At 47.7% G+C, this 22,509-nt stretch overlaps 1 protein-coding gene across 1 annotated transcript in view; it reads left to right on the top strand.

Annotated features, from left to right (window-relative positions):
* The first annotated feature begins 14,731 nt into the window (after positions 1-14,731).
* Positions 14,732-22,509, top strand: part of pde4a (phosphodiesterase 4A, cAMP-specific) — a 90,323-nt gene continuing 82,545 nt past the window's right edge. The window contains exon 1 of the mRNA XM_056287376.1: positions 14,732-15,228. Within this exon, the coding sequence (XP_056143351.1) occupies positions 14,930-15,228 (299 nt within the window). The 5' untranslated portion in view covers positions 14,732-14,929. The remainder of the gene's footprint in view (positions 15,229-22,509) is intronic.

A 22,509-nucleotide genomic window follows, 5' to 3' on the forward strand; every position in this document is an offset into this window, starting at 1 on the left:
TCAGAGTCTCGCCAACATGGGAAGGAAATCTGCCTGTTTTCTGTAAAAATCAACTTTTCTTAAAAGGTCCGTGGCGCTCATTCAGCAGGTTCAAGGCCTTTATCTTTCCCCTGACCCTGTCATGCTTTCTTGCTGGGAATGGAAATACAACTGGATAACAGCCAGAGCAACAGCAAATCTATTAACTGTCAGCACAGCAACAAACCAAGGAAGTGTCCTTCATATTTTTTCTTTTTCTTTCTTTGTTTTTGCTTGTTAGTGGGTTGAAAGCTGGGAACCCAGAGATAAAGAAGTCCACCATGAGACGTCCTTCACTTCTAGCAAAAATCAGGGAAATAATGCTTTTGTAGAGATGTTCTCTGCCACGCCGTTGATTTAAGTATTAGAAGAGCAACATGGGGCGTCTCGGTGGTGTGTCAGTCTATTCTGTTGCCTACCAACACGGGGATCGCCGGTTCGAATCCCCGTGTTGCCTCCGGCTTGGTCGGGCGTCCCTACAGTCACAACTGGCCGTGTCTGCAGGTGGAAAGCCGGGTGCGGGTATGTATCCTGGTCGCTTCAGTAGCGCCTCCTCTGGTCGGTTGAGGCTCCTGTTCGGGGGGGGGGGGATAGCGTGATCCTGCTACACGCTACCTCCCCCTGGTGAAACTCCTCATTCAGTGTGTTTACATGCACAGGTAAGTGGAGCTACGGTTTCAGCTCCATCAGGCCGTGTAACTGGACTACTGTCGTTGTGCCAGTACACAAGAACCGGGGGAGAATCGATTTACTGACGGAAGTATGTTCGACCCCGGTACGGTAGGGGGCGATATGCCCCCTTTCGGCTGGTTGCTATTGGATGAAAGACCGCCGCGGGAACCGTGGATCATGCGCAGAACGCCTACGCCAGTTGGGGGCCGATTGAAGCGTGTCCATGCCAGAGTAAATCCATCCCCAGCCACATCCTCCAGGTGTGTTGGTCCCACTTCCAGAAACTCATTTTAGTACGATTTCAGTCGGACTAACACGTTTACATGTATTTTAAAAGTCCAGTTTTAGTTTGCCAGTTTTTTTCCAACATCGTGTAAACTCCTCACTGTCAGGTGAACGGGATCGGCTGGGGACTCCACATGTACGGGAGGAGGCGTGTGGTAGTCTGCAGCCCTCCCCGGATCGGCAGAGGGGGTGGAGCAGAGACCGGGACGGCTTGAAAGAGTGGGGTAGTTGGCAAAGTACAATTGGGAAGAAAGGGGAGGGGGGTCCACACACACACACACACACACACACACAAAGAAGAACAACATGAAGTGGGAGTGGGAGTGCGTGGTGAATTGTGTTTTTCCAAAGACAAATTTAACCAGGTGAGGACCCCAACGAACCCCCCGCCGCCTCCACGTGTGCGTCTCCTCCGTCCTCTGTGCACACACACATCCCCATTGAGGAGGCCATAGATGAGATGGTGGCATATATTTTTCCATGCCACGAACTCCGGAACATATCGACAAACTGGGAGTTGGTTGGCGTTTCAATTACTCCTTACAATATAAATGTACAGAGAGGGAAGCCGCTTGTCAGGTTGGACATAATAAATCAGCCATTTATTAAATGAACTGTGCAGCTGAGTCAAGCGAGAGGGACATGGCTTTCCATCCCGCAGTGGAACACAACAGTCAGTACTGTAGTTTATGACTGGTTTTTTTGTTGTTGTTGTTCCATTTGGTCTACGCCCCACTCTCTCTTGCTGTCTTTTATTGGGTTATCAGCAGTGTTTAAGGAGGCAGAACTTAGAAATGATGTTAGACAGCATGAAGATATGGGAAAGAGTAATAGAAGCTAGGTTAAGAGGAGAGGTGATGATCAGCAGCAGCAGCAGTATGGTTTCATGCCAGGAAAGAGCACCACAGATGTGATGTTTGCTTTGAGAATGTTGATGGAGGAGTATAGAGGAGACCAGAAGGAGGTACATTGTGTCTTTGTGGATTTAGAGAAAGCATACGACAGGGTGGCGAGAGAGGAGGTGTGGTATTGTATGAGGAAGTCGGAGGTTGCAGGGAAGTATGTAGGAGTGGTGCAGGATATGTATGAGGGAGGTGTAGCAGTGGTGAGGTGTGTGGTTGGAGTGACAGATGGGGTCAAGGTGGAGGTGGGATTACATCAAGGATCGGCTCTGAGCCCTTTCTTGTTTGTAATGGTGATGGACAGGTTGACGGACAAGATCAGGCAGGAGTCTCGGTGGACGATGATGTTTGCGGATGACACTGTGATCTGTAGTGAGAGTAGGGTGCAGGTGGAGGAGAGCCTGGAGAGGTGGAGGTATGCACTGGAGAGAGGAGGAATGAAAGTCAGTAGGAGCAAGACGGAATAACTATGCCTGAATGAGAGGGAGGACAGTGGAGTGGTGAGGATGCAAGGAGTAGAGGTGATGAAGGTGTATGAGTATAAATACTTGGGGTCAACTGTCCAAACTAACAGGGAGTGCAGGAGAGAGGTGGAGAAGAGATTGCAGGCAGGGTGGAGTGGGTGGAGACGAGTGTCAGGAGTGATTTGCGACAGAAGGGTACCAGCAAGAGTTAAAGGGAAGGTTTACGAGATGGCAGTGAGGCCAGCAATGACAACAGGCATGGGCGCAAGTTCCTGAATACCGGGATGGCATCCAGCACTTTACCTGTGCCCCCATCCATAGTGGTTGTGTCGGGAAGGGCAGCCGATGTAAAATTTTGTCAAACCAGTATTCGGATTTACAAGACTATACTGGAATGGTCAAGGCCATTGGCTCTGTGTCCTCACAGGGTATTGACGGAAACTATAAAATCTGCTGTGGCAACCCCTGAAAAACAGGGAACAAGCCGAAAGATGAAGTGAGACCGGCGATGTTGTATGGCTTGGAGACGGTGACTCCGACGAGAAGACAGGAGGTGGAGCTGGAGGTGGCAGAGGTGAAGATGATAAGATTTTCATTGGGAGTGAAGAAGAAGGACAGGATTAGGAACGAGTATATTAGAGGGACCGCTCAGGTTGGACGGTTTGGAGACAAAGCAAGAGAGACAAGATGGAGATGGTGTGGACATGTGTGGAGGAGAGATGCTGGGTATACTGGGAGAAGGATGCTGAATATGGAGCTGCCAGGGAAGAGGAGAAGAGGAAGGCCAAAGAGGAGGTTTATGGATGTGGTGAGGGAGGACATGCAGGTGGCTGGTGTGACAGAGGAAGATGCAGACACTGGCAGTACTGCCCTTTATGTCTACACCCCTTTATATTCTTTATACATGGACACCTCCATCACTGCCCTCTACATCTACACCCCTTTATATCCTTTATACATGGACACCTCCATCACTGCCCTCTACATCTACACCCCTTTATATTCTTTATACATGGACACCTCCATCACTGCCCTCTACATCTACACCCTTTTATATCCTTTATACATGGACACCTCCATCACTGCCCTCTACATCTACACCCCTTTGTATCCTTTATACATGGACACCTCAATCACTGCCCTCTACATCTACACCCTTTTATATCCTTTATACATGGACACCTCCATCACTGTCCTCTACATCTACACCCCTTTATATCGTTTATACATGGACACCTCCATCACTGTCCTCTACATCTACACCCCTTTGTGTCCTTTATACATGGACACCTCCATCACTGTCCTCTACATCTACACCCCTTTATATCCTTTATACATGGACACCTCCATCACTGTCCTCTACATCTACACCCCTTTGTGTCCTTTATACATGGACACCTCCATCACTGCCCTCTACATCTATACACCCCTTTATATCCTTTATACATGGACACCTCCATCACTGCCCTCTACATTTATACCCCTTTATATCCTTTGTACATGGACACCTCCATCACTGTCCTCTACATCTACACCCCTTTGTGTCCTTTATACATGGACACCTCCATCACTGCCCTCTACATCTACACCCCTTTATATCCTTTATACATGGACACCTCCATCACTGCCCTCTACATCTACACCCTTTTATATCCTTTATACATGGACACCTCCATCACTGCCCTCTACATCTACACCCCTTTGTATCCTTTATACATGGACACCTCCATCACTGCCCTCTACATCTACACCCTTTTATATCCTTTGTACATGGACACCTCCATCACTGCCCTCTACATCTACACCCCTTTATATCCTTTATACATGGACACCTCCATCACTGCCCTCTACATCTACACCCTTTTATATCCTTTATACATGGACACCTCCATCACTGCCCTCTACATCTACACCCTTTTATATCCTTTGTACATGGACACCTCCATCACTGTTCTCTACATCTACACCCCTTTATATCCTTCATACATGGACACCTCCATCACTGCCCTTGTATTTATGTAATTTGAAATACGAGTTGTTCTCATGGGACTCAGCTTTCAATGGAGGATTTATACATTTAAAGAAATTGTACAAGGTTATTGTCCTGCATGCAGCCTCTGCTGTGTGTAGTGAGCCTGTGCTGGAGTGTGGGTATATCCAGAGCTGTAAGCGCATCTGAGCTGATGCACATAAAATAAATAAATAAATAGAAAACAGTCACAGGTGCGGCATTGAAACGAGTTTGCACACTGTTATTTTCTCCCATTAATGATTTAAAATCTCATTTTTGGTGAGATTAGAAATCATTAATTTTAGTTAATGAATTATACATTTTGATTATAATCTCCATTTTGGTAAGATTATGAATCATTAATGGGAGTGAATAACATTGTGTGGACTTTATTTGTTTTTTAACTATATCTACAGTTTTAAAAAAGAGCTGTGGAGTGAGATTTTTTGCTTTTTGCGAAAAGATTTCGAGACCCAAAATTGTTCAAGCAATTTTTGCATCATCTCAAAACCATCAGAGCCCAATAAATACTTGTACATCACATAAGAAATACCATGTACATAATGGTTCAACTATACCACAGACTGTTGGACAACTAGTGGACATGTCTTGATGCATGCTCAATAATCCAGGGTAGAAAACCAAAGAGAAAGTTGAATCGGTTTATCTGGACACAACGTTTACTGAGAGAAACATTTCATCATCATCTAAGTGACCTCTTCAGTCTCACCTGACTGCAGGTGTCCCCACCCTTATAAACAATACAGTGACTGCAGGTGTCTCCACCCTTATATTGGTCGTTATGTAGCTGTATTGTTTATAAGGGTGGGGTACCTGCAGTCACTGTATTGTTTATAAGGGTGGAGACACCTGCAGTCAATGTATTGTTTATAAGGGTGGGGACACCTGCAGTCAGTTTAGGGCCCTGACACATCAGGCCGACGGTTGGCCATCGGCCGATGTCGGGCCATCGGTGAGCGTCTGTGGATCTAGTTTTTGCGGTGTGTCCCGCACTGTGGGCACTAGTTGGACCCCTGTCGGCAGCTTTTCGGCTGATTCAGCATGTTGAATGGGCGGAGCCCGTCGGAAAGAGAGATCACTCTGATTGGCTGTTCAGCTTAGTGCATCATTGCAGAACGTACATGCTAGTTGGCCGTCGGCTGTAGTCTTTGCGGTGTGTTCAAATGTTACTTTTTGGCCCAGGCGGCAGGCGACATGAGGCGACACAACAGTCGGCCTTCGTCGCCGCTAGTCAGTTTGGTGTGTCTGGGCCCTTAGACTGAAGAGGCCACTTAGTTGAGTGATGCAACGTTTCTGTCAATGAACGTTGTGTCCAGATGAACTGATTCACCTTTTTTGAACTAGTGGATAGTTTCCTCTCAGAAGGAGCCCACAGCATGCGGCATGCTTTTATCGTCATTATATCTACACCAGCATCCCTCTACACCTGTGACTGCACCTCAGGAGACCCATCTGTTCAACTGCTGAAATTTACAGACGACGCTACAGTCATCGGACTCATCTGAGACGGAGATGAGACTATCCAGACGGGAGGTTTTACAGCTGGCCCTGTGGTGCGGTCACAGCAACCTGGAGCTGTACATGTTCAAGACTGTAGAGATGACAGTGGGCTTCACGAGGAGCCCCCCCCCCCTTATGCTCAACAGCACCCTGTCAGCTGTGGATTCCTTGCAGTTTCTAGGTTTTACAGTCTCCCAGGCCCTTAAGTGGGAGTCTAACATCAACACAGTCATTAAAAAAAATGTTAGTCACCGTTTGGTCACATCACTCATTGACTACTACAATGGGATCCTGGCAGGCGTCCCCAACGAACTTATTCATCGACTTCAGCTCATCCAGAATTCTGCAGCATGGATTATCACGCGTTCAAAGTCCACCAGCCATGCCTCTCCCCTGCTGATTCAATTACACCGCCTTCCTGTGTCACAGCGGATTAACTTTACAATTTTATCAACGTTCATAATCTATCCCCTGCTTATCTCACAGGAGCTCCTTCAGACTTACACCCCATCTCGCTCCCTGCAGTCTTCACCAGCGGGTCTATTGGCAAGACCAGCCCCAGTACAATGGGTGCCAGGGCTTTGTGCTATGCTGCACCCGAACTCTGGAACTCTATTCCTGTCACATCTGCATACTGGACTCCATTACAGAATTCAAAACTGCTCTGAAAATCCACCTTTTTAAGCTAGCATACTCGCTTAAACCGCATCGACGGCACTCTGACAGCACATCTGTGCTCTGACAGCACATCTTCATCTGGATTCAAGGCCTTGACCTATGCTCTGTTGCTTATTGCTTGTTTTATTGTTGATTGTACTGATGTTTCTTACTGCTTTGTTGTTCATTGTATATGATGTGAGGTGACCTTGAGTGTCATGAATGGCGTCAGTAAATAAAATGTATTATTATTATTATTATTATCATTATTATTATTATTATTATATAAAAGGCCCAACAGAGGATTTATTTCCTGCACCAGCTCAGGAAATCCAACCTGCCTCAGCAGCTGCTGATCCAGTTTTACGCTGCAGTCATCGAGTCTGTTCTCTGCACATCCATCACTGTCTGGTTCGGATCGGCCACCAAACAGGACAGGGAGAGACTATGATGGACAGTCAGGAATGCAGAAACATTTATGTGCTGACCTGCCAACCACCCAGGACCTGTAAACCTCCAGAGTCAGGAAACAGGCAGGGAAAAATCACTGCAGATCCTTCGCACCCCTGGACACAACCTGTTCCGACTTCTCCCCTCTGGTAGGCGCTACAGAACACTATACACCAAAACAACCAGACACGGGAAAATGTTCTTCCCCCTCGCTGTCACACTTATGGCCTCTGTTTGGCCTCGCCCCAATTCTATCCAGTCAATTGCCCCCCTCTTCCAAGCCGTCCCGGTCGCTGCTCCACCCCCTCTGCTGATCCGGGGAGGGCTGCAGACCACCACATGCCTCCTCCCATACATGTGGAGTCACCAGCCTCTTCTTTTCACCTGACACTGAGGAGTTTCGCCAGGTGTACGTAGCACATGGGAGGATCATGCTATTCCCCCCAGTTCCCCCTTCCCACGGAACAGACGCCCCGAACGATCAGAGGAGGCGCTAGTGCAGCGACCAGGACACATACCCACATCCGGCTTCCCACCCGCAGACACGACCAATTGTGTCTGTAGGGACGCCCGACCAAGCCGGAGGTAACACGGGGATTCGAACCGGCGATCCTCATGTTTGTACTCAACGGAATAGACCGTTACACCACCCGGACGCCCCTCACTTATGAACATGTAACTAACTCACTGTGTCGTGATGTGCAGAGTGGACTCAAGCGCAGACACAGACTTGAAGGTAAATGAATGAGATGGATTTACTAACACAGGGAAGCAGGGAAGGGTGACAAAGTAAAAAAAGAGACGGCTGGCGAAGGCAGGCAGCCAGGAAGGAAAGCAGGTGAGAGATGATCCTGGGCACAGGAGAGGAGACGGCGATTAGCACGAGAAAAACACTTACTCAAAGCACGAGGAATAATCTCGAAATACTTAGAGAGGCCTGAAGCGTTTCGCTACCTACTGTAGCCGAGGCAATGATCTGGCGACGAGTGGGTGAAGAGCTGTGATGCACTGCAGGGGTCGACAAGCTCGATGGAAGACAGGTGTGGATGAATGGGGGCGGGGGGGGGATGCCGAGCAGGAGTACAGGGAGACATGGGGGAGACTGGGTGGCATGGAGCCACTAGCCATGACGCTGTAGCACTGTGCAATAACCCTGGAGCACTAAAATACCCCCTGTACCTACAAATCATATATATTTATTCATCCATCCATTATCCAGGCCGCTTATCCTCTCAGGGTCTTAGGGATGCTGGAGCCTATCCCAGCAGTCATTGGGCAGCAGGCGGGAAGACACCCTGGACAGGCCGCCAGGCCATCACACATCCATATATATATTTGTTGCCTGTCCAGTTATTTCTAACCCCTAAACGTGACTGACTCCCAACATTATAATTGGCTTCACCCAGCAGGATGGCACTTAAAATAGCACCGTTTTACCCAAGGAGTAAGAGTCCTAGCATGGTTTTATCACGGTCAAGCGACAAGGCCACGACAGTGTAAAAAGGGACATCCATCCATCTATTATCCAAGCCACTTATCCCAGTTGGGGTCGAGGGATGCTGAAGCCATTCCCAGCAGTCATTGTGCGGCAGGCGGGGAGACACCCTGGACAGGCTGCCAGTCCATCACAGGGAGTGATAAACAAAAGGGGGATGAAAGGGGACAATGATAAAATAATCACCTTAAATATAATAAATGGGCTAATGCTATATTAGCTGTGGTAAATACTAAGTAGTTGAGTTGGCATTCAGAAAGTGATAAAAGGCCCCAGCCCCCAAAACGTTCAAGGAACATTAGCCAGTAACACTTGCAATATAATTTTGTTCTCTAATACTTCTTGAGGCATCAGCAACCAGGACTGTCTTGGAGACCTGTGTCGCAGCCCACAGTAGGAACCGGATTTTCTTGTGGCATCGTATCCAGATGTGTTGAGTCTGGAGGGCTATCTGGTGCACTGCTGATGGGATTGCTCTTGTCAGTGGCTCGGGCCCGGATGGCACTGTTGACAGGGGAGTGGTCGCTGTCACCCTCAGTGGTAATGACAGCAGGGCAGCATCGCCCAGTGGGGTCCTTACTCTTTTGTCGCTTGCTTTTCTTCTTATGTTTCTTCTTTTTCTTGTGGCGCTTCCTGTTCCTCTCAGACGAGCTACCGTCTCCATCGACAGTTGCTACACCGAGGCTTTTGCTTCGCCTTCTCCTCGACTTGACCTCGGACTCTTTATGGTGCTTCTTTCTTTTTAAAAAAAATACATTTAAAATAAATATATTTATTTTAGTCTAGAATATGTGCAATATATTTCACTCACTACTGTATATCTGAAGAGGCTGTGTACTGTACATAAGCTATTTTCTTAGCTGGTTAGTATTTATCTCAGCACTCTTTGCACTCTTCTCTTCTTTGCACTGTTGCGTCCAGTTTCCAGCTCGCAGAACCGCTTTCACCTGTGTACAGTCATTCCATCCATCCATTATCCAAGCCGCTTATCCTGCTCTCCGGGTCGCGGGGATGCTGGAGCCTACCCCAGCAGTCACTGGGAAGCATACTGGCATTCCTTGTGTGTATTCCCGAGGAATACCGTCTTGTTCTTCTGGGAGCCTCTAAACCGGAGTCAAATTCCCCGGATGTGCAAACGTCCTTGGCCAGTAAAGACGATTCTGGTGTTCCCTCGTTGTGTTTACTGTAAATCTGTTACTGCTTGTCTGTTTAATTCACGTGTATCTACCCCGGAAGACGGGTCCCTCCTCGGATGATGTTCTTGAAGGTTCTCCTGTTTTTTTTTTTCCTTTCCGGATGAGTTTCTCCTCATCCGAATCAAAGGTAGGGATAGGGAGTGCTGAACAGAAGGAAATGTGATTGTAAAGCCCTCTGGAGCTAAATGGAACTGGGGGTGATTTGGGGCCGGACAAATGAATTTGGTTTGAGTTTTCCTGCAAGAAGTGCCTTGCTGCTGTCATTAAGTCCTTTAAAAGGTTGAAATGCTTCACAAAGCAGTTCCCGCCCGGACAGGGAATTCAGCCTTATCACGAGCCATTTTCCTGGTTTTCTCATATTATTAACTTAATTTTCATTCATTGCAATATCCATTTTGGTATTAGACATTTGTTTAGTAGTTTTTAATCTCAGTCAGGGGACAATTCATTTGTCGATTTCAGAAACCGAATTTCTGATATCGACAAATGAATTTGGCATTTTAACTGGCTGAAGTTCCAACTCCTGTTGAATGATTGAATGCAGGAAAAAAAAAGTTGTGACGCTCCCTGGTTAAACATTAATTTCTGGGCGTCCGGGTGGCGTAGCAGGCTATTCCATTGCTACCAACACGGGGATCGCCGGTTCGAATCCCCGTGTTACCTCCTGCTTGGTCGGGCGTCCCTACAGACACAATTGGCCGTGTCTGCGGGTGGGAAGCCGGATGTGGGTATGTGTCCTGGTCGCTGCACTAGCGCCTCCTCTGGTCGGTCGGGGTGTCTGTTCAGGGGGGAGGGGGAACTGGGGGGAATAGCGTGATCCTCCCACGCGCTACGTCCCCCTGGTGAAACTCCTCGCTGTCAGGTGAAAAGAAGCGGCTGGCGACTCCACATGTATGGGAGGAGTCATGTGGTAGTCTGCAGCCCTCCCCGGATCGGCAGAGGGGGTGGAGCAGCGACCGGGACGGCTCGGAAGAGTGGGGTAGTTGGCCAAGTACAGTTGGGGAGAAAAAGGGGGAGAAATAAAAAATAAAATGTCTGATATGAAGATGTGAATTTCTGACACGGCTGGATATTTTAATGCTCGAGGAAGGATTTCAGAGATTGAAAGGTGACGTTTTGCGGTCCCACCACGACCGGGAACTATTGGGTGACAGAAAGGTGAAACGACAAACGTACTGGCATGCTGGCAAACAACCCGAGTCCACATGACGTCATTTGAACAGGTCGTTGTGTTTACTTTGTGTCAGGCCTTCTTCCTCTGTGGTGCGCCGTGAATGGACACGGTGAGCCGCGGTGGAAGGACCCGAATCCCTCCATCTCTGACGGCAAAACCACCAGGGACCAGAGAAAGATGGAGGAAGAAAAGAGGGAGAGAGAGGAGGGAAAGAGACAGAAAAGAGAGAGGGAGGGAGGGAGAGACAGAAAGAAGAAGAAGAGAGAGAGAAGGGAGAGACAAAGGAGAGAAAGAGGGAGAGGGAGAGACAAAGTAGAAGAGAGAGACAGAAAGGACAGAGAGGAGGGAGAGAGAGAGGAGGGAGAGTGAGAGACATAAAAGATAGAGGGAGGGAGGGAGAGAGAGACAGAAAGAAGAAGAAGAAGAAGAAGAGAGAGAGAAGGGAGAGAAAGAGGGAGAGGGAGAGACAAAGCAGAAGAGAGAGACAGAAAGGACAGAGAGGAGTGAGAGAGAGGAGGAAGAGAGAGAGACATATAAGATAGAGGGAGGGAGGGAGAGAGAGAGAGAGAAAGAAAGAAGAAGAAGAGAGAGAGAAGGGAGAGACAAATGGGAGAAAGAGTGAGAGGGAGAGACAAAGTAGAAGAGAGAGACAGAAAGGACAGAGAGGAGTGAGAGAGAGAGACATAAAAGATAGGGGGAGGGAGAAACAGAAAGAAGAAGAGAGAGGAGGGAAGACAGAAAGGAGAGAGAAAGGGAGGGAGAGACAGAAAGAAGACGAAGAAGAGAGGAGGGAAAGAGACAGAAAAGAGAGAGGGAGGGAGGGAGGGAGACAGAAAAGAGCGGGAGGGCGAGACAGAAAGAAGGAGATAGAAAGGACTGAGAGAGGAGGAAGGGAGACAAAAGAGCGAGAGGGAGAGGCAGGGAAAGCGACAAAGGAGAGAGAGCGAGAGGGAGAGACAAAGGAGTGAGGGAAAGAGGGAGAGACAAAGAAGAAGAGAGAGACAGAAAGTAGTGAGAGGGCGAGAGACAGAAAGAAGAAGACGGAGAGGAACAGAAAGGAGAGGGGGAGGAACAGCAAGGAGAGGGGGAGGAACAAAGAAAGAGAGAGACATAGTGAGAGAGGACGGAGTTAAGCGAACTAGAGAGGCAGGAGAGAGTGATTGAGAGAGGAGGAAGCGAAAGAAAAGGGGAAGGAGAGAGACAGAAAGAAGAAGAGAGAGGAGGAGAGACAGAAAGAAGAAGACGGAGAGGCAGAAAGAAGAAGAGGGAGAGGAACAGAAAGGAGAGGGGGAGGAACAAAGAAAGAGAGAGACATAGTGAGAGAGGACGGAGTTAAGCGAACTAGAGAGGCAGGAGAGAGTGATTGAGAGAGGAGGAAGCGAAAGAAAAGGGGAAGGAGAGAGACAGAAAGAAGAAGAGAGAGGAGGAGAGACAGAAAGAAGAATAGAGAGAAAGGGGAGGAACAGAAAGAAGAAGAGAGGGGGAGACAAAGTAGAGGGGAAATGCAGAAGAAGAGAGGGCGAGGTAGAGACAAAGAAGGTGAGAAAGAGAGGAGGGAGAGAAAGCAGAAGAGAGAGACAGAAAGGAGAGAGGAGGGAGTTAAGCGAGCTAGAGAGGCAGTAGGAGTGATTAAGAGAGAGGGGGAAGAGACGGAAAGAAGAAGAGAGAGAGGGGAGTGACAGAAAGGAGGGAGAGAGGATGGAGTTCAGCGAGCTAGAGAGGCAGGAAGAGAGTGATTAAGAGAGAGGGGGAAGAGACGGAAAGAAGAAGAGAGAGAGGGGAGTGACAGAAAGGAGAGAGAGAGGAGGGAGTTAAGCGAGCTAGAGAGGCAGGAAGAGTGATTAAGAGAGAGGGGGAAGAGACGGAAAGAAGAAGAGAGAGAGGGGGGTGACAGAAAGGAGGGAGAGAGAGAAATAAAGAGCGAGAGGGAAAGGAGAGAGGGGGAGAGGAGGGAGTTAAGCGAGCTAGAGAGGCAGGAAGAGAGTGATTAAGAGAGAGGGGGAAGAGACGGAAAGAAGAAGAGAGAGAGGGGAGTGACAGAAAGGAGAGAGAGAGGAGGGAGTTAAGCGAGCTAGAGAGGCAGGAAGAGTGATTAAGAGAGAGGGGGAAGAGACGGAAAGAAGAAGAGAGAGAGGGGGGTGACAGAAAGGAGGGAGAGAGAGAAATAAAGAGCGAGAGGGAAAGGAGAGAGGGGGAGAGGAGGGAGTTAAGCGAGCTAGAGGCAGAAAGAGTGATTAAGAGAGAGGGGGAAGACACGGAAAGAAGAAGAGAGAGAGGGGAGTGACAGAAAGGAGGGAGAGAGGATGGAGTTAAGTGAGCTAGAGAGGCAGACAGAGTGATTAAGAGGAGGGGGAAGAGACGGAGAGAAGAAGAGAGAGAGGTGAGTGACAGAAAGGAGGGAGAGAGAGAAATAAAGAGCGAGAGGGAAAGAGAGAAAGAAGAAGAGAGAGAAAGGAGAGGGAGAGAGGAGGGAGTTAAGCGAGCTAGAGAGGCAGAAAGAGTGATTAAGAGAGGGGGAAGAGATGGAAAGAAGAAGAGAGAGAGAGGGGAGTGACAGAAAGGAGGGAGAGAGAAGGGAGTTAAGCGAGCTAGAGAGGCAGGAAGGGTGATTAAGAGAGAGGGGGAAGAGACGGAAAGAAGAAGAGAGAGGGGGGTGACAGAAAGGAGGGAGAGAGGATGGAGTTCAGCGAGCTAGAGAGGCAGGGGGAGAGTGATTAAGAGAGAGGAGGGAGTGACAGAAAGGAGGGAGAGAGAAATAAAGAGCGAGAGGGAAAGAGAGAAAGAAGAAGAGAGAGAAAGGGGAGAGGAGGGAGTTAAGCGAGCTAGAGAGGCAGGAGGAGAGTGATTAAGAGAGAGGGGGAAGAGACGGAAAGAAGAAGAGAGAGGAGGGAGTGACAGAAAGGAGGGAGAGAGAGAAATAAAGAGCGAGAGGGAAAGAGAGAAAGAAGAAGAGAGAGAAAGGGGAGGGGGGGGAGAGGAGGGAGTTCAGCGAGCTAGAGAGGCAGAAAGAGTGATTAAGAGAGAGGGGGAAGAGACGGAAAGAAGAAGAGAGAGGAGGGAGTGACAGAAAGGAGGGAGAGAGGATGGAGTTCAGCGAGCTAGAGAGGCAGGAGGAGAGTGATTAAGAGAGAGGAGGGAGAAAGAGAGAGCGGGGGAGGAGGAGGAGGAGGGGGAGGGAGGGGGGATGGAGCGTTCTGTTCAGACTCGGCAGTGTGGTAGGGACCAGCTTGCAGAACAGGGCGATGGTGTTGTAGGTTAGTTGCGATGCGCCATCTCGCACGAGCCGCGGAGCAGAAGACGGACAGCCACGAGCAGAGGCGCGTGCGCGTGCCGGTGATGTGCCGCCGCGGCTCGGCCGGAGGAGGACATGCCGTTTGCGCCGGATCCGCCTCCCCGTCGCGCTGCTGAAACCTGCCGGACTCCCGTTTTCATCCGCGCGTCAATCTACTTTTCCCGTCTTTCTCTCGCGCAGGAGCCGCGGCGGACTTGCGAGCGGGGCGCGCGCGCCGCCGCGCCGTGACAGAGGAGTCCATGGCTCCGGTGGGAGTCCTCCGCAGTCGCACAGCAGCGCCGGAGCTCCGGGTCCGGACCCGCAACGAGTGGCCGATAAGAAGCAATACATTGTCCCCGGGCGACATGACGGACGAGGTCTCAAACTTCAGCAGGACGCCTCATCGTCACCACGCCGCCAGGGGAAACCCATGACCGCCCATAGAGACACCTCCTCACAGCGCCCGGGGAAACCCATGACTGCTCGCTAACCCGCAACGGCAGAAGAAGAAGGAAAACCAGATCGGTCCGAGTCCAAACTGGTGTGAGATGGGTGACTTGGGGATTACCGCCACTTAGTTTCTCTCGAACCACTGTGACAGTAAACTGGCCGGTGTTGGTTTTGATGTTCTTGAGTAAAGAGGATTTGGATCTGGACTGTTCCGGACTTGGTCACTTTGCACAACCAGCAGAGATCCAGTGAAACCTTTCTTATTGTTATGTTTGTGATTTGTCATAAGCGAAGATAGCCATATTATCTGACATACAAAAAGGGGATTCTTAGTTTTATTATTTTTTTATTTCTTTTTGCACTATGATGGAAGCGCCGCCATGCTCCAAGAAGAGTCTGTCCCTCTCTCTCCCGGTCCCACGGGAGGGGCAGGCGACCCTGAAGCCCCCGCAGCATCTGTGGAGGCAGCCCCGGACCCCGATCCGGATCAAGCACCGGGGCTACTCCGACACCGACCGGCACCACCACCGGCACATGGAGCGCTCCGACGCCGTGGACACGAGCGACAGACCCGGGCTCAGGAAGTCTCGGATGTCGTGGCCGTCCTCCTTCCACGGCACCACCAACACCTCGTCCATCGGCAACTGTGTGGGAAGTAGACGGTAGGTGGATGGCTGGTTTACCATTCCAGTATTAACATGACATATAGCAGCAATAACAATCAAGATAATAATTATAAAAACCCGCGAGCCCACGAGGCAGATGCGCAAACCGGGATCCTATTGATGGCTGCGTAATGAGGCAGTGCGCCTGAAGGGTTAACCGATCTGAAGTGGTTTTGTATCGGGAGGCGGGACGCGTGGGCTCCCGGTGCGGATGCGCTCTGCGTTTGGATGGGGCTGGATGTGCAAAACCAGTCCGCCCACTCAAAAAAAAAAAAAAAACCCAATAAAAACCCGAGCAGCAGATAAATCAGTACACGGCGAGAGACGTCAGGCTGGTTTTAATGGCGCCAAAGGTCTAGTGGGTGCGTTCAGGCGTGCGCGCGTTCTCGGAGGTCCTTATCAGCCGGGTGGCTGCTTGGTTGTTCAGAGACACACTTTAGCAGATAAGCGAAACCGATGCAAGCCACGAACTCACCACAGTATGATGGTCACAGTGGCGGCTGGTGATAAAAAAAAATTGGGGGGGGGGGCGCAATTTACCCTGGCGCACCACACCTGACAGCTGCTTTAATGTCCACACAGTCACAAAGTTCTTCAGAAGGACAATGTAGCCTATAGATGTTATCAGGGCTCGAAGACGGTTGATGATTGACAGTCGAGACGAGGCGTCGTGGTGGGTGTGAACATGATTGACAGCCACGAGAATGATCTAATCACATTAGATCAATAACCATTGAAACAATACCAATTTGCTGCCCATAAAAGTGGGCGTGTCTGGGGCAGCACAGAACTGCGCCCCCTGGAAAATCCGAAGAAACCAATCAGACAGCAGCCTCAGGTCACGTGCTCGCCACAAGTTTGAGGGCTTACATAAGGTATGGTTTGGCCGGGCGCTACTCACCCAGGAAGTATATGTATTCAGACAGGAAGTATATGTATTCAGACAGGAACCAACCAAACACCATTTGAACCAATATGTAATGCTGCTGCCAGGCGCTCACAGACTGACAACACTTTTATTTCATCATTATTTGCATCACAAAACTAAATTATATTTAACATGTTTAAGTAGATTTTCATCTCTTGATATTTGAAGGGGGCGGCGCCCCAGCGCCCTCTACTGGCCAGCCACCACTGGTCGGCAGGTTTGCATCTGGCAGTGGTGTCCAGTCACTCGAGAGTGTGGGGAGTGGTGCGTGTGCAGGTGTTCCTTCCCACGAACCATTGAGTCCACTCATTAACACGCCTTCATCTGAACGGCAGAGCACCCAGTCAGTGAAATGTGACTTATGATGACAACTGTGGCACATGGTTGACCTCCACTACTTTAGACCAGTGATGCTGAACTAGTATGTGCCACGGGGGTACGACAGCATGCAGGTTTTTATAACCCCGACCCCATAAGTGGTTTGCACAAGCAGCTTATTACGACCTATAGTGACGTTTTAAGCTGCTCCCTCGCTGTCCTCCGTAATTATAATATGTTACTTTCCCTGTAACAATAAGCATCTCCTTCCGAGAAGGAATATTAATAAAAGCGAAGTTTAATGTCACGTAGCGGTTATAATGTCCACGCTAGCTGACTTTCTCACTTTTGGCTAATGTTAAGTTAGCTCTTATGACGTCATTCATAGTAAACATACTGCCAATAGCAATCTTAGTTACTATACTAGACGGAGAAACAACACAAAAACGCACTGACTACATATTCTATTGTCCTCATGTTGTTTTAAAAACCCACAATGCACAGAGGCGAAAAGTATATGTGACATATCCCCTGCCGCCGGTAGGGGGCGCTAATTTAGGAAACACTCTTGTGGGTCGTATTAGAGGACAAACGACCCATGCGGTTGTATGGGTTGGAGGACTTGTTGGTTTATACCTGAAAAACTCATGGGAAACCAATGGTGTAGCGTTGGGTGGTAATGATTTTTTTTGGGGGGGGGGGGGTTGAGATACTTTATTTATCCCCGTAGGGGATACCTTCTGCACTTAACCCATCCTAGGTGTATAACTAGGAGCAGTGGGCTGCCGCCGTGCAGCGCCCGGGGACCAACTCCAGTTCTTCTTTCCGTTACCTTGCTCAGGGGCACAGACAGGAGTACTAACCCTAACATTCATGTCTTTTTGATGGCGGGGAAAACCGAAGCACCCGGAGGAAACCCACCACAGACACGGGGAGAACATGCAAACTCCACACAGCCTAGGTAGCAGATTTGGGCCTAATCTGGGGCACTTTTGGTACTTGTGGCTCAGTTACGGCACTGGCAACTGTTGTGTGGGCCAGACGTGGCCCAAATGTCATAAGCCGGGCCTGACTTGGGTTGCAGCACATACTATGTGGGCCAGAGGTGGCCTAAATGTGGCCCAAGTGTGGCTGAGTTGAGGCAGCCACTCTCACTCTGAGTCAATGCCGTCATTCAAGGCCAAAGGTGGGCCGTAAGATAACTGCAGATGTGGGCCATATTTTGGCAAAGATCCTTTGCTATCTGGGGTGGGCTGCCGCCGTGCAGCACCCGGGGACCAACTCCAGTTTGTCTTGCCGTTGTCTTGCTCAGGGGCACAGACAGGACTATTAACCCTAAGGTGCATGTCCTTTTGATGGTGGGGGAAACTGGAGCACCCAGAGAAAACCCACCGCAGACATGGGGAGAACATGCAAACTCCACTCAGAGGATGACCTGGGATGACCCCCCCCCCCCAAGGTTGGACAACCCTGGGGTTCGAACCCAGGACCTTCTTGCTAGGGCTGTGTATTGGTGAGAATCTGGTGAAAAGATACAGCGGTTACGATTCAATATATGGCGATATATCGCGATACTGTAAGAAAGGTGATATATCGCGGTTTCATAGGCCTGTGTTCTTTGTGCTTATGCTACTTCCTGTCTCAGTTTACGTTGTTGCGTTAGAGTGGAAGAGTCAAATGGCTGAAGATAGATTGCAACACTGCCATCTAGCGGTCGTGGGGTTACACACAGCACAAACCTTTACATGTAAACAATTAAAAATCGATACAGTGGTTTTGAGAATTGATACAGTATCACAAAAGATAATATCACGATACTCGAGTGTATCGATATTTTCTTACGCCCCTACTTCTTGCTGTGAGGCGACGGCGCTGACCACTGCGCCACCGTGCCACCGATAACTTGCACGCACATGGTTCTTCATGGCACGTGGTTGAGTATAGCTGGTTTTGACAGCATGCTAGTCAGGACGCAGCCTGCCTCATGGTACCGGACATGGTGCTGCAGGACACCGCGTGGGTTTCAATTCCAACCCGACACGATCTGTCCTCTGTGTGGTCGAATGTATGTTAACCAGTGGAACCAGCTGGGTTTCTGTGCTGGGTTGGAAGGAAATCCTGCATACGCATGGTCGTCCATGTCAGATATGTTGAGTGCAACTGCTCTACGGCGTCTATCCCATCATAAATACATGAAATCTAGCATAATAGCCTTTTTTTGTATTAGGGGTTGCAATTTTGCTGGACTTTAGCGTTTTGGATTTTAGCCGGCAATAATTGCAGTAGCTATTAAGTCAATACAGCACGTTGTGGGATAATAAGGCAGATCATCCCTGCAGGAGTGATCCTAGTGAGAAAAAACTGCCATGTGAGGGAATATGAGTCATGGAACAATACATATGTCTCTTCATGTGGAAACAGCAGCAGTCGCTCATGCAGCATCTTCTCTCTACTCGTCCCTGTGAAGTAGAGCCAGCATCTCTCTCTCTCTCTCTCCCCCCCCCCCCTGCAAACACGTTATTTTGCACTACGTGTTTCTCGGTTAGGGTGTGCAGGGTGTACATATGATCAGATGTACGATACTTTGGCTTCTACTCAAGACATCGTGCTTCGTAAGGAAGTCTGGCAGTCTAGGATTTATAATATTACAAAAAATCTTCCCCAGATTACTGTTCACACAAATACCTCGGAAGTTATGAGGGTCAAATTTGTCTCCATTTTCAAAGATTGGAGTTATTAATGCTAGAGTCCAGATGTCATGGAAATAACCTACGCTCAGAACCAAATTAAACAATTTTGAGATGGCCAATGGAAATTTCAGCATCTCATTTAGGATGCTGTCAGGTCCAGCTGCTTTCTTAGTTTTTACTTTTTCGGTTTTCTCCTTAAGTTCCTGCTCAGTACTAGGGAAGTCCAGTGGGTTCTGGTTACCTTTAATAGCCAGTTCTAATTCTTCAAGTCTTGTGTTTACGTGGTCCTGGTCAGGGTTTGTACCTGGTTCAACTTGTTTAAAGAGCATTTGGAAATGGTCCATATAATCTCCATCTTGTACTGCCAATTCTTCTTGTTTGATTTTTTTTTCAGTTTGTTTCAATTATTCCAGAACTGATTTGTATTGATTGACTCCTCTATTAGTGTCAGTTGACTCTTCTATTAGTGTCAGTTGACTCCTCTATTAGTGTCAGTTTACTCCTCTATTAGTGTCAGTTGACTCCTCTATTAGTGCCATTTGCTTGGAGGTGGAGGTACTGTCTTTTTTGGTTCTGAGCATGTTTTTATTGTTTTAATATTTCACGGTAAAGAAGATTAATGTCTGCATTATTTGGGTCTATATGTCTCTCTCTCTCTCCCTCTCTCTCTCTGTCTCTGTCTCTCCGTTCTACCACTTGCCCTCCCTCCGTCAATGAGGAAGGGCAAGTGACATCACTACACCAACATCACTACACCAACATCACTACACTAAGATCACTACACCAACATCACTACACCAACATCACTACACTAAGATCACTACACCATCATCACTACACCAACATCACTACACCAACATCACTACGCTAAGATCACTACACCAACATCACTACACCAACATCACTACACCAACATCACTACACTAAGATCACTACACCATCATCACTACACCAACATCACTACACCAACATCACTACACCAACATCACTACACTAACATCACTAAACTAACATCACTACACCAACATCACTACACCAACATCACTACACCAACATCACTACACCAACATCACTACACTAACATCACTACACCAACATCACTACACCAACATCACTACATCAACATCACTACACCAACATCACTACACCAACATCACTACACCAACATCACTACACCAACATCACTACACTAACATCACTACACCAACATCACTACATTAACATCACTACACTAACATCAATACACCAACATCACTACATTAACATCACTACACCATCATCACTACACCAACATCACTACACTAACATCACTACACCAACATCACTACACCATCATCACTACGCCATCATCACTACACCAACATCACTACACTAACATCACTACACTAACATCACTACACCAACATCACTACACCAACATCACTACACTAACATCACTACACTAACATCAATACACCAACATCACTACACTAACATTGCTACACCAACATCACTACACCAACATCACTACATTAACATCACTACACCATCATCACTACACCAACATCACTACACTAACATCACTACACCATCATCACTACACCATCATCACTACACCAACATCACTACACTAACATCACTACACTAACATCACTACATTAACATCACTACACCAACATCACTACACCAACATCACTACACCAACATCACTACACCAACATCACTACACCATCATCACTACACCAACATCACTACACCATCATCACTACACCATCATCACTACACCAACATCACTACACTAACATCACTACACTAACATCACTACATTAACATCACTACACCAACATCACTACACCAACATCACTACACCAACATCACTACACCAACATCACTACACTAACATCACTACATTAACATTACTACATTAACATCACTACACCAACATCACTACACTAACATCACTACACCAACATCACTACACTAACATCACTACACCAACATCACTACACCAACATCACTACACCAACATCACTACACTAACATTACTACATTATCATCACTACACCAACATCACTACATTAACATCACTACACCATCATCACTACACCATCATCACTACACCATCATCACTACACCAACATCACTACACCAACATCACTACACTAACATCACTACACTAACATCAATACACCAACATCACTACATTAACATCACTACACTAACATCACTACATCAACATCACTACACCAACATCAATACACCAACATCACTACATTAACATCACTACACTAACATCACTACATCAACATCACTACACCAACATCAATACACCAACACCACTACACCAACATCACTACACCAACATCACTACCCTAACATTACTACATTATCATCACTACACCAACATCACTACACCAACATCACTACACCAACATCACTACACTAACATCACTACACCAACATCACTACACTAACATTACTACATTATCATCACTACACCAACATCACTACACTAACATTACTACATTATCATCACTACACCAACATCACTACACCAACATCACTACACCAACATCACTACACTAAGATCACTACACCAACATCACTACACCAACATCACTACACCAACATCACTACACTAACATCACTACACCAACATCACTACACTAACATTACTACATTATCATCACTACACCAACATCACTACATTAACATCACTACACCATCATCACTACACCAACATCACTACACTAACATCACTACACCAACATCACTACACCATCATCACTACACCATCATCACTACACCAACATCACTACACTAACATCACTACACTAACATCACTACACTAACATCAATACACCAACATCACTACACCAACATCACTACACTAACATCACTACACTAACATCACTACATCAACATCACTACACCATCATCAGTACACTAACATCACTACACCAACATCACTACACCATCATCACTACACCATCATCACTACACTAACATCACTACACTAACATCAATACACCAACATCACTACATTAACATCACTACACTAACATCACTACACTAACATCACTACATCAACATCACTACACCAACATCAATACACCAACATCACTACATTAACATCACTACACTAACATCACTACATCAACATCACTACACCAACATCAATACACCAACACCACTACACCAACATCACTACACCAACATCACTACACCAACATTACTACATTATCATCACTACACCAACATCACTACACCAACATCACTACACTAACATCACTACACTAACATCACTACACCAACATCACTACACCAACATCACTACACCAACATCACTACACTAACATCACT

The sequence above is a fragment of the Lampris incognitus genome, chromosome 10 (assembly GCF_029633865.1).
Source record: "Lampris incognitus isolate fLamInc1 chromosome 10, fLamInc1.hap2, whole genome shotgun sequence".
Lineage (NCBI taxonomy): Eukaryota > Metazoa > Chordata > Actinopteri > Lampriformes > Lampridae > Lampris > Lampris incognitus.